Source organism: Notolepis coatsorum (genome assembly GCF_963971535.1).
Source record: "Notolepis coatsorum genome assembly, chromosome: 11".
Taxonomy (NCBI): Eukaryota; Metazoa; Chordata; class Actinopteri; order Aulopiformes; family Paralepididae; genus Notolepis; species Notolepis coatsorum.
Genome location: NC_140175.1, coordinates 89568550 through 89586634, shown reverse-complemented (window position 1 = coordinate 89586634; position 18085 = coordinate 89568550). Strand labels below are relative to the sequence as shown.

The 18085-nt window shown below is 41.1% G+C and overlaps 1 protein-coding gene across 1 annotated transcript in view; it reads right to left on the bottom strand.

The window, feature by feature from the left end:
• Nucleotides 1-530: 530 nt before the first annotated feature.
• The window catches only part of znf532 (zinc finger protein 532), a 35854-nt gene continuing 18299 nt past the window's right edge, over nucleotides 531-18085 (bottom strand). Inside the window, exons 3-9 of the mRNA XM_084325247.1 lie at nucleotides 17655-17836; nucleotides 14870-15046; nucleotides 11950-12112; nucleotides 10686-11012; nucleotides 9035-9147; nucleotides 4505-4652; nucleotides 531-3440 (exon numbers count right to left, since the gene is read on the bottom strand). Coding sequence (XP_084181373.1) covers nucleotides 2907-3440; nucleotides 4505-4652; nucleotides 9035-9147; nucleotides 10686-11012; nucleotides 11950-12112; nucleotides 14870-15046; nucleotides 17655-17836 — 1644 coding nt within the window. The 3' untranslated portion in view covers nucleotides 531-2906. The remainder of the gene's footprint in view (nucleotides 3441-4504; nucleotides 4653-9034; nucleotides 9148-10685; nucleotides 11013-11949; nucleotides 12113-14869; nucleotides 15047-17654; nucleotides 17837-18085) is intronic.

Below are 18085 nucleotides of genomic sequence, written 5' to 3'. Positions count from 1 at the left end.
CGATAGACACCAATTTCCTCTCTGTGTTCAGTAGAAAGTTATCCGCCTGCAAGCTAGCCTAGCTTAGCACAAATTAATGGAAGCAGATAGGGATCAGCTAGCCTAGCTTAAAACTCCGGAAGAAGTGTTTTTGGCCAACAGCTATGGCTAGTTGATCCGTATCCACTTCCATTCATTAGTACTAAGCTATGCTAGCTCGCAGCCAGATAGCTTTCTACTGAACGCACAGAGAGGAAATCTATCTTCTTCATTCCCATAATGCTGACATGTTCCTCTAATGTGTACATGTCATCCTTGCGGTATGAACAAACGAGAGCCGTGCTGGGGTCTTCATAGGAGGACCCCATGTCTCATGTGCAGCGGACATCAGATCTCACCTCCCGACAGGTTACATGGTTTATTTGACACAGATAACACGCTTTGTACACAAGCATCAGATCATGTCTAAGAAACAGCAGCAAGACACATTCTATTCAATTATAACAATTCACAGACTGCTTCTTCTTCACATGCAGTTTTAACAGCGCTAGACAAAAAACAAGTCCTGTTGTCAGAGTAGAAAAAACACAACTCATGTCTAAAAATAATTATGTTTTATGAAATGTGTGAAAAAAATAAAGATAAAAAAAAGACACAAGGAAATGGAGAATAATCTCACAAAGGCGTTCTCTCTCCCGTCTTATAACTTTTTACGAATTAATTTCAAACCGTTTCATTCGTAAGGCGGCTGGTTAGCGCAGCGGACTAAGCGTCTGTCTACCACCGCAGAGACACTGGTATCGAATCCGGCTGTCAGCGGTACCTCCGGCTTGGCCGGTCGTCATACTGATACAATTGGCAGTATCAGCGGGTGGGAAGCCGGTGGGTTGTATCCTGGTCGTTGTAAACAGCGACTCCTACAGGTAGGTCAGGGTGCCTGCACAGCGAGGGAGGGAATTGGAGAAGGTAGTGTGAGCCTCCCACGCGCTTTCCCAGTGAGAGTCCTCGCTGTCAGGTGAAAAGAGGCTGCTGGCTGTCTCCACATGTATCGGAGGACGCATGTGATAGACTTCAGGGCTCCCTACACCGGCAAGTGGGGGGCAAATGCACGCAACGACCAGGAAGGGGAGGGGGGAATTGGCATAACGACTAAATTGGGATGGGAGAAAAATACAGAAAAATGGAGGCGAAAAAAAAACGTTTCATTCGTCAGTTGTTTACATTAATGTTTACATTCGGAGAAGACAAAGTATTCCTCCAGTCAGGTTTTACGTTCCTCCAGCAATTCCTCTTCCTCATTGGCTGAGAATAGATCACGCAGATGATTGGAGAAATGTAGAACAAGGCAGGAACCAACAAATGTGTTAGTTATGGTATTCAAGAATAACAGTATTCATATCTGGTTTTGAATCATAACTGGGCCAACAAAACAAAATTTTGTTTTTAACCTTGTGACCTAAATATGTAAAGTCAATTGTGATCACAAAGAGCTGCCACGAGAGTAAAGAAAAGACACAAACATTGTCAAATGTACAAAAACATGTAACTCTGTCTATACAAAACAAATGTTAAAGGATTCCAAATTTGGCTCATAAATATGTATTCAAAATACTTTTCACTCACACAAACAAGAGGCCTGCCATAATTTATTTCCATTATTACCATACACAAAATAAGCTCTTTCAACTAGGTCAAATTCATTCATCTTTAGGATTTGTCATTGTCTATGGGGTGTGCAGTATGATGTCACGTTGAAGAGTAAAGAGACAGTTCACTAAACGAGGCGCTTCCTTATTGGTCAAGTCAAATGAAACAATTGACTCAATCTCAAGCCCCACCCTCTTCTCTTACTCCGCCAATCACAACTGTTGCTGGGGGCAAGAAGCGAGAGGAAAAGAGGCTTGATAAAAACAGTATCTCTATGATAAATGGAGGGAGGGATTGAAGGGACAACTTTGCCCTTGAGCTACATTAAGCGTATCCGTTACTGAATGTCAACTATCTCCATTTGATTCCTTAGGTCCTCTCCTTTTTTGTCATTAAGGAAAATATCATAGGAGGTTAATCCTACAATATTCGGAGCTACTTCAAGGTATTCTTAAGAGGGTAGCGTTAGACAATAAGGAATCACACCGTAATATGAGTCACCCATGGTGTAAAAAAAGGTGTTTCATGACAATCTTCCAATGAAAGAAATTCCAATGGAAGACCACAGCTAGCTTTTCTGGTATGGGGGCGGGGCTTAAATACATAGTTCTGATTTTCAGATCCCTAGCCCTATTTGCTACTTACCAATAATGTTAGCACAATCCATGCTGTTCCTCATGCTAACTCTGGCTAGTTAGCCGCTAACCACTGCAAAGTCAATGGGGTCAAGCTCCTGTCTGGACAAGATGACTGGCATGTACCATATGGATTGTACTGAAAAGGGACTGTACCAATCAACGTCATAATTTGGCAAGAAGGAAATAGGGCTTGAAAAATCTGAACTATCCCTTTCAGTATTTTTCTTCAGACATTCGTGGGATGTTAGCAGCATAGTGATACATAACACTGCAGTGCCAACGGATGTTCATCAACATCAACCATCCTAGCACATCCGAGACCACAATGAAAAAGGGTTGAAAATAAAACGCTCTTCTATAAAAAAAAGATCTATCCCATAGAAACATCTATGTCATATAGTGTACAAAAATTTTACCTTATTGTCATTTGATTTCATTAAATACACATAAAGTGACTTTGAAATATATTACATATATACATATATATATATATTAAGTACATATACTGTACCATATGTTTCATATAGGCGGGTATAAGAGTCAGTGGAGATGCATGAACTGTCCGCCTGCCATCGTGTCAAATCAAAAACAGCGGTGCCTGATATTGAGTGTTGCCACGACGACAACAGCATGCCCCTCCGGTCATTTCTCCACCACGCTCAGCCTCTTGGACTTGATGAAGGCCATCCCGTGCGTCCTCATGTGTGTCTTCAGGTTCCCTTCCGTTTCAAACGTCTTCCCGCACACTTTGCACCGGGTGCTCGCCGTCCCGTCCAGCTGGTTCTCCCTCTGGCTCTCGTCGTCGTCGTCGCCGCCGCCTCGTCCGTTGTGCCTGGCCAGCAGGCCCTGCGGCTCCCTCAGCCGGTGAACGATGAAGAGGTGTCTGGCCAGCGAGTGGTGGGAGGTGTAGCAGAGGCCGCACTCCCGACACTGGAAGGACGAGCCGTTGAACTTGTGCTGCGAGAGGTGCTCGCGGAAGGCGCCGGCGTCTTCGGCGGCGAAGCCGCAGACGGCGCACTGGTGAACTTTGAGGAGGTTCACCTTGAGCTTCTTCAGCGGCTGCATGTCGGAGCCCCTGGGGCGTGAGCCGGGAGACCCCTCCTGCGCGTCGGAGCCCCTGGGGCGCGAGCCGGGAGACCCCTCGTCGTCCTCTTGCTTCCTCTTTGGACTGAGGGTCTGTGGAAGGGGTGGAGCGGATGTGTTAGGAGAATAGGAGACAGAAGATGCTTTCTGGTCCTTTGTAGCTCAGCAGGCAGAGAGTGGCACTACATTTACATTTTGTCAAAGCTGAACACTTTTAATCCAAAGCAACTAGGGATGTCCGATATTATCGGACGATATCGGCATTAAAATGTGATATCGGAAAATATCGGTATCGGTTTAAAAAAATTAATAAAAAAAGAAAATCGTTATTTTATCATTTTTTCTTTTTACATTTCTATAACCTTTATTTACCCAGGCAAGCAAGTAAGAACAAATTCTGATTTTATTTATTGTCAAAAGTATGCATAATGTTGTGTTAATTCCACAACAAGAGATATGTAATGTTAATTACCTGAAATTATTCCATTTGGGGGGGGGGGGGGGACCCTGCATATATCGTTATCGGTTGATATCGGTATCGGAAACTAAGAGTTGGACAATATCGGTATATCGGTATCGGTAAAAAAGCCAATATCGAGCATCCCTAAAAGCAACTTTTGTACAACAAGTCAGCAGGAAAGGTACAACTCTGGCAGCTAAAGGTAAGTAAGATTGTTCATCAAACAATGTCGAACTTCAGTGCTACAGTCTTGAGTGCATAGTAGTAAAGACATATTAGCATAGTAGGTAGTAATATAGGCAAGGTAGATTCCTTAATAGCAAAGTGCATAATAGTACAAAGGTTAGTATTATTATTTATTTACTACAGTAGGTCTGGCAGACTTAGGGGTTCGATTCCCACTGGGGCGTTTTTGATAAAAGCGTCCACCAAATATTAGGGATGTCCGATATTATCGTCCTACCGATATTATCGGCCGATATCGGCATTAAAATGTGATATCGGAAAATATCGGTATCGGAAATTAAGAGTTGGACAATATCGGTATATCGGTATCGGTAAAAAAGCCAATATCGAACATCCCTACCAAATATCATATAATATACAGTATGGTTCATTGGAGTGCTGCTAACACCATTTCCATGGAAACCTGTGTTTATATGCTGTGTCTACACCAATATGTATCATCTCCATGTACCTGTGAGTGTTCCTTGGCAGGTGTAGCCTCCTGATGACCAGAGTCCCCAGTCTTCCCCTCCCCCGTGTCTTTGATCCCGTGCGTCAGCTGGATATGCTGGTCCAGCAGCACTCTCTTTGTGAACGGCTGACTGAGGGCCGGACAGTGTCTGAAAAGATATACAAACATATTAGAGTAGATTAAAGCCCTTTAGATTAGATTAGTCTAAACTACTCACCATCATGGACAACCCCTTACTATACACAGACTTGGCCAATAGAAGGAGCACGTTCACTCAGATTCCCAAGATGCAACACTGTACGTCACAGGAAGTCCTTCATACCAACAGCCATCAGACTGTATAACGCATAGATGTATATAAAGACTAGCTAGGCCACGCTTTAAAAGATAGGAGTGCGTCACCTTGTTTGTAGAGCTATATCTATATACTATATTATAGCTATGGATACAATACTATGGTCATTTGACAGTAACTATCTTCTGTCCAAGATGCAAAAAAGAATGAATCTTTTCATGAATACGTTTGCGCATTATCCCGTAAGTATAGTTTCGGAGTGATCCGGGCGAATTCCTGGAGAGCTGAGTTATCGGGCGCTACGTGAATTCTACTAAAAGAATTTGGCGTTTCATCCCTGCACACGCTACTATTTCCAAATCAAATGTATATAATAGGTATTATGTTTCATCATGAATGCATGAAAGGGGGGGGGGGGGTCGTTTATGATGCTTTTATTGCCAGTAACGGCATTCGTTGTGAACCCCACACACGCTGATCAGCTGGATCAATATGAAAACATTGTACAATCAAGCTGGAATTTGACGTCAGATAGTCCTTACCTTTGATCGGGCGTATTCCAAAAAGAATATTCCAATTGTCTGCTCGCGATTTCCAGTATTGGTGTCCATCTGGTCCCGGACATAATTTGGCACAATTTATGGATCAAGTGTGCTAGATCAAATCAAATCAAATCAAATTTATTTGTAAGGCCCGACAACACACGTTAATGTCCCGATGGGCCGTACACGTCTTCTTTAAACAAGTCAAGAAGGAACATAACAATAAGTCAAGAACAGAACAAGAACACCATAAGGTCCAACAAATTTAAAATAAATGCAAATAAATGAAAGAATGCAAGCACTCCCAGACATACCCCACGCGAAGGTAAGGAAAAACTCACTAAAACCTAACAATAGGGAAAAATGCTCCACAGGCAGTGTGGAGGAGAGAAACCTTAGAAGGGCCATTCAAGGGGGGTCTCCCTTCTTAGATGTCGGTAGTGTTGCAGACTAACAGTTGGTAAGCATGCACTCAAGTGTGTAGTGAAACACAGATGAGTGCATGCAATAGCAACTGAACATTTTGAAAGATTAAAGATAGAGCTGATAGTGATAGCAACTGAACATTTTGAAAGATTAAAGATAGAGTTGATAGCGAATCTATTTGAGGCACAGGGGCGGCGCAAAGAGGGTCGCGTCCTCCCTGTCTTAATCACGGGACATTGCGTTTCGAAGTGGTCGGTGAAGCGATCTACTTGGCTCCGTCTAAATTCAGCACCCGGAGGGGTTTAAACGTAACACGCAGTCTGGAATGGGGTTTACTGCACTCTCGATACTGCCACCTAGTAGGATCTGGCCGGTACTGCACCCTCTGGGTCCCAGTATGCCTTTTAACGGCAACATACAGGTCCATGACATTGAATAGAATATTAAAATCGAAAAAAATAACGCATATATACGTGGTTGGCGGTTGTCGAGCAAACACGTATATAAACGTTGTTGGCACAGATTGAGTTAAGGTGAGTGATCTGCACAAACAAAAATACTCTTAACTCACTGAAATCTTGACGGATTTACAAACGGTTTGGTTTATTACAAACGTTATTAACGTGGCTATGATTCTTGCTTGGAATAATCTTTTTTTTCTTTATCTTTTTTTTATATAATATATGAAAGTCCATTATAAGTATGCAGTATGATAACTACATCTCTGACGTTTTTAACAAACCAAACGGTTGAAAATTTTGCAAGCTATGGTTATTTCAATAGTACATGCACTATAGACATTCATGTTGTGAGTGGGCGTGCTACCCTGTAGCAAGATGGCCACCATGTGGCAACGTCGGTCTCCGTTGGCCAGCAGCGCGGGTGAGTCATCTAGTCTATATATCTATGGTATAACGCCTCACTGCCTCACTGAGCACAGAGTAACAGTATACATTATTGCATATCTTCCTGTACATTTTACATATACATTTTACATTTTATTGTACATTTAACCATATATTTTTGGCTGTATATTTTAGAATGTATATACATATTTTAGAATGGATATTTTACTGTATTATTATTATTATTATTATTATTATTATTATTATTATTATTATTATTATTATTATTATTATTATTATTATTATTATTATTATTATTATTATTATTATTATTATTATTATTATTATTATTATTATTATTTTAGATTTTTGACTACCTAAATGTTTATTGTAACACGCAACACTTTGATGAACATTGTTACTCAGCTGATAGAGTTATACCCTTCTTGCTGTCTTGTCGCACAGAACTTGTAAGTCGCTTTGGATAAAAGCGTCAGCTAAATGACTAAATGTAAATGTAAATGTAAATGTATTGTGAGCGATCTGTGGTGCTGAATTTCCCTCGGGATCAATAATGTACTTCTATTCTATCTATTCTATTCTATTAAATTGTATTCAAATGTATTGTCATGATGCGCAATAGAAACACTTGAAAAGGCACATCACCGACACAGAAAGATGTTCACTGACTTCAGTCTTTCCCCTTATAGAAGAAACCTTGTTCCAACATAAACCAAAGTCAACACAAAGTCATGGAAATCTCCATGGTCGACTCTAGGTGAACTGTGTCGTGGCGAGTTTGGCACAGTGGCTTCCCGCCAAATTCGCCTAAAACATTATATTTTTATTGGCTTCCTATTGTGATTCTTGGTGAGGTAGAATACAACGCATGAACCTCGTCATTTACTTCAAGTGTTGTGAAGCGACTGTGGCACGTAGCGGTACTGCAAGTAAACTCATCCACCCATAAAAGGCATGCAGACACGTGTGGTAGGGCTGTCCCCGACTAAGGATTTGGATAGTCGACTTTGATTGGCCGAAATTAGCCGATAGTCGACTATTAACACATTGTGCGCCAACAACGAGTATACTCGTTATTGCCCGCCAATCGTTGTGCGCCAACAACGAGGGAACTCGTTTTTGGGATCAATATTTCATATTTTCGCCATGGCATTCATAATTCATCCAGCCTCCCTCCGGGACGCAGCTGGACCCTGGTCTGATATTGCAATGCCTCAATACCGCCGCCTGGTGGATTTCGGGCGAGTTACACTCCACGCCAAACCGGAAGTGGCGCTCGGTGCATCGTGGAAAATCCTCCGCCAGAGATATATTGTAACGTGGGTCTAGATACACACCCCCCTCCACCCCACCTACAAATCTCCTACCTACCAACCTCCTCCAATGTACTTCGTCAAATGTATATACTCTCTTTTTTAGACTCTTCTTGTATCACAAACAGTACTGTATTTGTAAATCTGGTATGTCATAAATGTATAGATGTAGCAGTACTGTCTATCTGTATGTCATGTATGTCATATATGTTATGATGAATTGAAAATGGGGGACCCTGATGTAAACAAGACGAAAGTCTTTCTCTGGTCTGTGTATTGAGCCGTACTGTATTGTACCCATTCTGCAATCTGGTAATACAATTTTCAATCAATCAATCAATCAATCAATCAAATAACAACCGGTTTGATTGATTCATTGATTGAACATTTTACTAGGTAACTTCACTGTGCTTCTTAAACAAGATGTAGCAGTACTGTCTATCTGTATGTCATGTATGTCATATATGTTGATGAATTGAAAATGGGGGACCCTGATGCAAACAAGACGAAAGTCTTTCTCTGGTCTGCATCCCCTTAACAATTGTGTGTATTGAGCCGTACTGTATTGTACCCATTCTGCAATCTGGTAATAAAATGTTCAAGCAATCAATCAATCAAATCTGGAAAAAAATATATAATAAAACCTCTGCCATTTTTATTTTTTTTGCGATTTTTCTTTTGTTTCACAATGAGTCATGACAAATTTATTACATAATCCATGTGTATGTAACAAACTAACATATTCCAGTTGACTATCTTTTTTCGAGGATTCGTTCAAAAGCTATTCATAGTTCCATTTTTCTATCTATGGCGGATTGATTCAGACAGAAAAATAAAGTAATTCGGTTGTGGGAGGGATCTGGGGTCACGTGGAGTGTGTTATACTAAATAACAACTGGCAACTTCACTGTTTCAGCCAATCAGAATCAAGAAATTTGCATGCCATTGTATAAAACCCGCTACATTCTCATGTAAATGTTTTAAGTTTCATAATATATTCTTACTGTGAGTATTTAGAATAATACTGTGTATGATTCTTATTTTATTACCAACTATTCTTAGCAGAAGGTGTACTGCGGTGTACTCACAGGCAGGTGTAGGCTTTGTGGATCCCCTTGTGTTTGAGTCGGTTGTGTCGACACAGACTGTGAGAGGAGCTGAACGACTTGTCACACTGTCGACACGGGTGCTTCTTCAGAATCTGCAGAAAGAGAAGAAGAACACCCTAGCATGACATCACCTTTCATTTCATTTCATTTCATTTCATTTCAAACCTTCATTTCAACTCAAAAGACACTGAGGTTACCCCCATTTACAGTGACGACAAGCTTACAAAACAAGTTTATCAGCAATTTATCATACATATAAACACAATGAATAAGAATAAACAATAAGACAATTACAAGTCAACACACAGTGGTCGGAGATCATATTTTTAAATGCAGCAAAAGAAGGAAGAACCTTCATCTTCAGAGTGAGTTGGAGGGCATTCCAGGTGTTGGAAGCATCAAGGGAAAAAGCAGTTTTTCCTAGTTCAGAGCAAACTCTAAGGAGGAACCAACTAGTCATTTGAACGTGTAGAATAGGTTCCAAGATTGTGTTGTGGTAAGGGTGAAGTTTACCAATAAGAGCTTTAAAAATAAACAAATACCAATGATAGTTATGCCTTTCAACCAGAGAAGGCCATCCAACCTTTTCATAAAGGACACAGTGATGGATATCATACCTGTCACCAGTGATAATTCTGAGGCAGAATGATGGACAGAGTCCAGAGGTTTAAGAGTTGAAGCTGCAGCCTATAAGTCACATCATCATAGTCCAAAATGTATAAAGAAAACAGCTTCAACAATCCTCTTTCTGCTAATCACAGGAAAACAGGATCTATTTCTGTACAGGAAGGAAGCCAATTTTCTGTCACAGCTTGGAAGCAAGAATATCCACATGGAACGTTCTGTTCATAATCAACATTTCTGGCTCTGGAGAACAGCATACATGTTGTTTTACTAGCATTGAGGACTAATTTAAGATTGATAAAAGCTTCCTGAAGAACATTAAAAGAAAACTGCAAGTTCTCAGTGCCCTGATTACGCTTCATGGTTTCAACAAAGTTGAACTCTGCAGTGGAATGAACATGACTCTCAATTGATCTCCATAGTGGGAGTGGTTAGACACTCATTACTCATGTAGCACGATGGTTATACTTAACAGTTAGCACTGTTGCCTTACAACAAGAAGGTCCTGGGTTCCAACCTGACTGGAGGGGGGTTCTGTGTGGAGTTTGCATGTTCTCCACATTAGATTAGATCAAATTATTATACAGCACAAATACAATACAATGAAAATAGGTTTAGCATCCAACCAGAGTGCAAATGTAAACAGTAAAGTGCAATAGTAATATACAATGTACAGGTGATTAAACTGGGTATAAAATATATAAAATGAGTACTACTGAGTAATAGTGCTATGTACAGAGTTGTAGTATTAATATGTACAGTGATACAGGTATAAAGACTCTATGGTAGTAAGTCATACTGACCAGCAGCGTAACTAGTAAGAGTAGGTAAGGGATACTGTACAGATATAGATATAGTATCTACAGATATGTAAAAAGGATTATGTGCAGCTATGTACAGACAGATGTGGATAGATATACATGTTCACGTGGGTTTCATTCCTGGTTCCAGACTACGAACGAATAAAGAAAAGATTACTTGACAAATCTTTAACAGCTCCACTCACCTTGCCATGTTCCCGTCTCATGTGGGACACGAAGACCTCCCTGGAGGCCAAGACGCGGCCGCAGTCTCCGCACGTGTACCCTGGTACGGGGGGCTTCTTGGGGTCCGCGGTGCCGCTGGGTTTCTTAAGGGCCGGAGGAGGAGGAGGAGGAGGTTTCTTCTTCTCGCCCCGGTCTTGACCGCTGGCGTTCCCTCCGTCCCTGTTGTTACTGGTAATGTTGGGGCTGCTGTTGTTGTTACCGTTGGGGTTGGTGGGCTTGGTGCTGAGGGGCAGGTTGATGCCCAGGTTGGGAGGCCCCTCGATGGTCTTCAGGGTCCCGTGCTTGGCCTGGTAAGGGAGCCACAGGGACAGACCGATAAGACATTGGACGGAGGGTTGTTTTACTTCTCTGTGTTTTGATCCTGTTGGAAGTCTGACATGTTGAGACCATTACTATGCTCATTGGTATCATTCATAGGCTAGATTAGATATAACCTGATGGTTCTGCTGTGCTAGATATTCAGAAGTAAAAATTTAAGGAAAATGTATACATGCTGCTATGCATACAAGTCAATTACAACTTAACAAATTTTCCCACTATAAGCCACACCTGAATATAAGCCACAGCAGCTAAATTGAATGATGTGTACATATATAAGCCGCACTGGACTATAAGCCGCAGGTGTTTTAATGTTTAATTACAGTCTTCCCACCAGCATTGGGACACAATAATGTCGGACAAATAACAAGAATGAACTCATTTACAAGTTGTATTAAGTTTAGCAAATAAGGGAACAAATAAATAACATTTCAATGCAGTCAAAAAAGCAATATTTCGATTTTTACATTTTCGGGTTTGGTCACGTTGAGTCACATATAAGCCGCACCGTTATATAAGCCGCAGGGTCGAAAAATGGGGAAAAAAGGCGCGGCTTATAGTCCGGAAATTACGGTAGTATGTGGAAAAGGGTTATTTTTAAACCTCTATCAATATGCAATGCATAATTAATATACCATGATTAACCCTTTCACTACCACACTACAGAAGGTTAACCTTTCACTACCACACTACAGACGGTTAACCTTTCACTACCACACTACATAAGGTTAACCCTTTCACTACCACACTACAGAAGGTTAACCCTTTCACTACTACACTACAGAAGCTTAACCTTTCCCTACCACACTACAGAAGGTTAACAGGGTTAAGAAGATGTCAGACTTTGACTCCTGGGTTTACTCTGCCTTCAAGTAATTTCCCACTGATTTGCGAGGCCGGCAGTACCTTGATGTGGTCCATCATGAGCGGTTTCTTGGCGTAGTGCATGGAACAGTCGGGGCATTTGAACACTGACACTTTGTGGTTGACGATGTGCTGCTGGAAGTGCGTGTGGAGCAAGGACTGCAGCGTGAACACAGTGTCGCACATGGAACACTTGTAGATCAACCTGAGGAACAGATAAAACCACATCCTCTGATAATGCTGGCGACTGGCAGCACACAGTATACAGAATGGTAAATGTTTTTTTGGTTATATAAAAAGCGTTTATATAACAGCTTTTATTCAAAGCGCATCACAATTCACCCGTTCACTCACTCATCGGCGGCGGAGGCGATCATGCAAGGTGCCAACCTGCTCATCGGGAGGTTAGGGGTTCGGAATCTAACCGAGAACCCTCTGATTACCAGGCGACCGCTCTACCTCCTGATCCACAGTCGGCCCCACGAGCGGCTAAGATAATTTAGAAACTAAACAAGAGAACTCTAAGCTCAAATATGAAGTGTTGGGAATAATAAAGTTATCCTGTGGAGTTTCTGAACACTAGTTGATGAAGTTGTCGCCATTGTGCACGTTGGAGAAAAGGGGCCGCCAAAAATGGTGTAAATGGTGCATTTATATAGAGCTTTTATCCAATCATATCCTATTTTGTTCCTCACATTCACCCATTCACTCACAGATTCACACACAGACGGCAGAGGCGACCATGCAAGGTGCCAACCTGCTCAGTGGGAGAAATTCGGGGTTAAGAGTCTTGCTCAAGGACACTTCAACACGCTGCACGTTGGAGGAGCGGGAATCGAACCGGGAACCTTCCGATTACCAGTCGACTGCTTTACCTCCTGAGCCACTGTCGCCCCCCACATGTTCTTCCAGCGCACGCACAAGGACACACAAACCCTTGTGCTTCAAATAGATTGCTCTATACAATCTTCGTCAAAGTCTGTCAGTCAAAGGAGGCCCACACACACCTGCCATGCCATGCCATGTCTGGTGATTGACAGCTCACCAGAGAAAACCCAAAATACATCCAACGCACACTAGAATAAACAAAAATAAAACCCACATAAACCGTGATCCATCACAATATGTGGTAGGAAATGTATTCAGCCTGTAGTCTATAGAACAACAATAGAAAACTCTTGTCTATTTTTGTGGGTGGAAATGTGAATATAAACAAAAGTGAGCTAACAAGAAACCTTTATTGGATACTGATATCACGCGACAATAAATCATCTTGTGCTTTCTTACGCAATACATTATCAATCGTTATTAATTACAATGAATACATTATCAATCAAATAGCATGTTGTTTGGTATATTCCCTCTCGTCAATTCCCCTGTAAAATGTTCATTAGGTCCACAGGACAGGAGTTCATTCTATCAGTTAGTTAATCAGACAGGCAGCAGGGCCGTGGATCCACACGGCGTGCGAGGACACCTGCTCCTGAGCAAAGCCAAATGCATTAGTGGCTTGTTGATGGACATAATGGGAGTCAGTGAAAGGTCGACAGGTGGAAGAAACTAACCTAGCCAAAGCCTCCATGTCTAAAACCCATGCAACCCACGCATTGATGCTGCCCAGCCAGTCAGACAGCTTGAATCTTCTGATCAAAATGAATTGGACAAGGGTATAGAGAGTAATGTTCCCTGGTTGAAGCGTGTGAGAGGGGTTGAAGTGTGTTTGTGATGTATTGTCATTATACAACACAAGTACAGTACAACAACAAGTGCAAATGTAACAGTAAAGTGCGATAGTAATATATAATGGACAGGTGATTAAACTGGATATCAAATATATTAGTACTACTGAGTAATAGTGCCAATCAGATGTATGTACGGAGTTGTAGAATATACACACGACTAGGTTGTGTGGGGGGGGGGGGTAGGGTGTGTGTTTAAAAAAGTGCTTCTATATGATCTTTCAATTAAATTCATTAATTTAATTGTATTATTGTTGTATAAAAAGGATTCAAATAATTTGCTATAGCACAAAAAAATAAAGAAAATAACTGAAGTCAATCGAATTAAGATAAATCTAAATAAGTCATTGTGCTGTGTCTTTGGCTACGTTCACACTGCAAGCCTTAGTGCTCAATGCTGATTTATTGTTTCTTTCGTTTGGCTGTTCACATTCTTTTTTAAATGTGGCCAATATCAGATTCCACTGTGAACTGGTGTGACATTCCTGAACTGACCCACATGCGCAAATGAACAATAAAGAAGATGGACATAAAATATTGTGACAAACTATAATCTAGACTAGATTGACGTAAAAGTCACATAAATGTCGCATGACTGTTCAGACTGAGGTCACATTGCAAGAAATCAGACCTGTATCTGTATATGATTTGTGATGTTCACACCATTATGAAATAATCTGATCTGAGTCACATAATATAAGCAAAGCAATCGGATTTGGGCCAATTCCGTCTGCAGTGTGAACGGAGCCTTTGTCTCAAAGAGTAGGGGTGCACCGATCCGATATTGATATGGGATATCGGCCCCGATATGACTAAAATAGCTAGATCGGGTATCAGGGACAATTAAAAATTATATAATTAGTTTTTCTTTTGTCATTTAATTTGAATAATAAATAACAATTCAGTACATTTATATCTATGTGTTAATGTGTTACATTTTGTTTCACTACATTAGGAAAGTAATGTTTTAAGTCAAGCCTGATGTTGCCTTGCACAAAAGAATGATCCCAGTCTCTTCCACACAGTGAGGCATACCGTTTATTAATTGAACAATGGGTATCGGATCGGTACTCTGTATTGGCCGATACACAAAGCCCAGGTATCGGTATCGGTATCGGGACTGAAAAAGTCGGTTCGGTGCATCCCTATCAAAGAGTGCCCAAGGACTTGAATCAATAACAACGACTGCATTACTTTTTGATGGTAGATCATGGCTGACTCACTTGGGCTCCCCGACCTTGACCCCCGGGTGCTGCGTCTGCGCGTGGGAGTGCGTCCCCGGGGCCGACTTGAAGGCCATTGGGCAGATGGGACATTTGTAGAAGACCTCACAGTGAGTGTTCTGGATGTGGGTCTTCAGCGCCCCAACGTCAGTGAAGATCACAGAACAGTGGACACAGCTGGAGGGACAGGTGTGGGGGGGAGGGGCAGAGTCAGAGCTGGTCAACATTAGATCAGATTAGATTCAAATTTATTGTCATTGGTTAAACTGGATATAAAATATATAAATTAGTACTACTGAGTAATAGTGCTAATCAGATGTATGTACAGAGTTGTAGTATTAATATGTACAGTGATACAGGTATAAAGACACTACTAAGTCATACTGGCCAGCAGCGTAACTAGTAAGAGTAGGTAAGGGATATGTACAGATTTAGATATAGTATCTATAGATATGTAAAAAGGATTATATGCAGGTATGTACAGACAGATGTGGATATATATATATATGGTAAGAATAAATATATATATATATAATTATATACACTATATAGCATTATTGTACATATCATACAGAGTTATATGGGTTATATGCAGGTGTATAAGTAGGTATATAGAAGTATTATAATTATGCAGGTATATTCAGAAAGATATGGATATATGCAATAAATATAAACATGTATATATTCAGTATATTCAGCACTATTGTACGTGCTATCATACAGAGTTATATGGGTAGACTATAGTTTGAGGTACACAGTTATGATTATTATGATTACTATGAGTGTAGGGCAGTTAACATCACACTGATAGTGTGCACCGTTGAGTTAGCTTGAATGTTAGCGCTACTGGTCACACTGTGTTAGCATACTGTAGGCACAAGACTTAGTGGGATTTCGACTGTCGAGACAAACCCAGACGAGCCTTCAAGTCATGTCGGGCGAATTAAGGGGAGGTTGACATTTTTAATGATTGTGGCATTTAGAGGGCCACACGCACGCACGCACGCACACACACACACACACACACACACACACACACACACACACACACACACACACACACACACACACACACACAAATGATACAAGCAGCAGTGCTAAAAAATATTATCATTGACCAAAGAAAAACTTGCTAAATAATACAAGTATATGCCTACAACTGCATGAAATATTCCTGTGCTGCTTGGTCGTTCTGACAGTTTAGGGTTGTCACTAAATGGCCAAGCTGCAAAGTAATAAAATATACAGTATATATCTTTCAAGAAAAAAAGGGTTAGGTTTATAAACAACTTTTTAGGATGACTTCCAACGTTGCAGCTTGGCCAACAAGAGACGACCATCATATAGAGGATGCAATGTAATGGCCTACTTGATTTATGAGTTTCCAATAACTGTGATTAGAGTAACTGTCACTGAGAGAGAAAAGGAAGAAGATTTCAAACCCTGCCCTCTCTTCTTGGCTGGGGGCCAATTTCACAGCATGGCCACTTATATCGCGAGCAGCAACAATGGTGAACTCTTTTTCTGTCACTTTTTGTGGCAATTTGGAATGTGGTTTCCTCAGTGGAAAACAATGGTTCCATTTGGATTAGACCTCCCACCCCCTCTTATGAGGAGCTAGCCAAGACGAGGAGCACGTTCAGCCACAGATTCATACCCCCATGACACTCCACTAATCGCCCCCAAAGATATATATAACTAGATGGTGCAAGGCGGAGTCTCCAGCGTAGTTCACCGGCGGCCGTCTTGTCACAGGCAGCACACCCACTCACAACATGAATGTCTATGGTGCATGTACTATTGAAATAACCACAGCTTGCTAAATTTTTAACCGATTTACAAACGGTTTGGTTTATTACAAACGTTATTAACGTGGCTATGATTGGATTGAATTAACATGAGGATGCTTGGACATGTTGAAATGATTTTCATATGAAAGTCTATTATAAGTATGCAGTATGATAACTACATCTCTGACGTTTATAACAAACCAACTGTTTTGAAAATCGGTTGAAGATTTTGCAAGCTATGGTTATTTCAATAGTACATGCACCATAGACATTCATGTTATGAGTGGGCGTGCTGCCCTATAGCAAGATGGCCGCCATGTGGCAACGTTGGTCTCCGTTGGCCAGCAGCGCGGGTGAGTCATCTAGTCTTTATATATATCTATGATCACCCCTGCCAGAGGCCATTAGGCTCCACAACCGTGGGCATGGACTGCTTCCAGCAGCTGGAGAACTAACGGCTGCAGATCCCCAGAACTATTAGGATAGTCGGACCACTAAAAGTGTGTCTGATTCTTAACCACCAAAACCTGCACAGACTACAACGTATATCATGCCAGATAGGGTACAGACCCTCATCTGCACCTTTGTTTACACTGTTTATTTTTCTCATATTTTTATATTCAAAGTTAATTATATTGTTTACACTGTTTATTTTGTTCTCATATTTTTATATTCAGATCTCATTTTATTGCCTATATTTATGTCTTTCTATTATTACCCTGCCCCATACCTGTACCTCCCCTCCCCCCTCCTGCTGTGACGAATTTCCCCAAGGGGATCAATAAAGGGATATCTTATTTGATCTTATATTAAATACAGTCTTATCATTTTCAATCAAGGCAGCTTGACTGCATCATTTCACACGCTTTGTTTGTCTTTCATGTCATCTGCATATTAGAGTTATTTGAAGGGATAAAACACTGCCACCCTGAATCTGTTCTCTTTTGGTTACAGTCATAATTTTAGAGGCCTGGTTCTGGTTCTTTAATACGGACCGGTAGCCGACTCTGCGCGTGTAGTGCAGACAGTTCTTGGTGACGTGTGACTGGAAGTGAACGGAGCGACAGCTGGCGCCGCACTCAGGACAGATGTAAGGAGACTTGTGCTGGTGGATCCGCTGGTGCGACGCAAAACTGCACTGATTGGGGAGCAGCATTTGGCAAATAGTGCACGTTTTCTATATGCGTGGGAAAAGGGGGAAAAACAAGCAAATGAAAAACGTCACGATTTTTCTTGCCACTGAAATCATTGCAAACCAGCCAGAGTGAGTAGAGTTAGCTATGTTAATATGTATATATTACTATGAAATGTATGCCTTTAGGGAACGGGTAGGGAACTTTGTTGCGTACATAATACATGTTATGTAAATGTTAAATAATCAAAAAAGCCTGATATGCTTACAAACTATATTGATCAAAACAGAGTG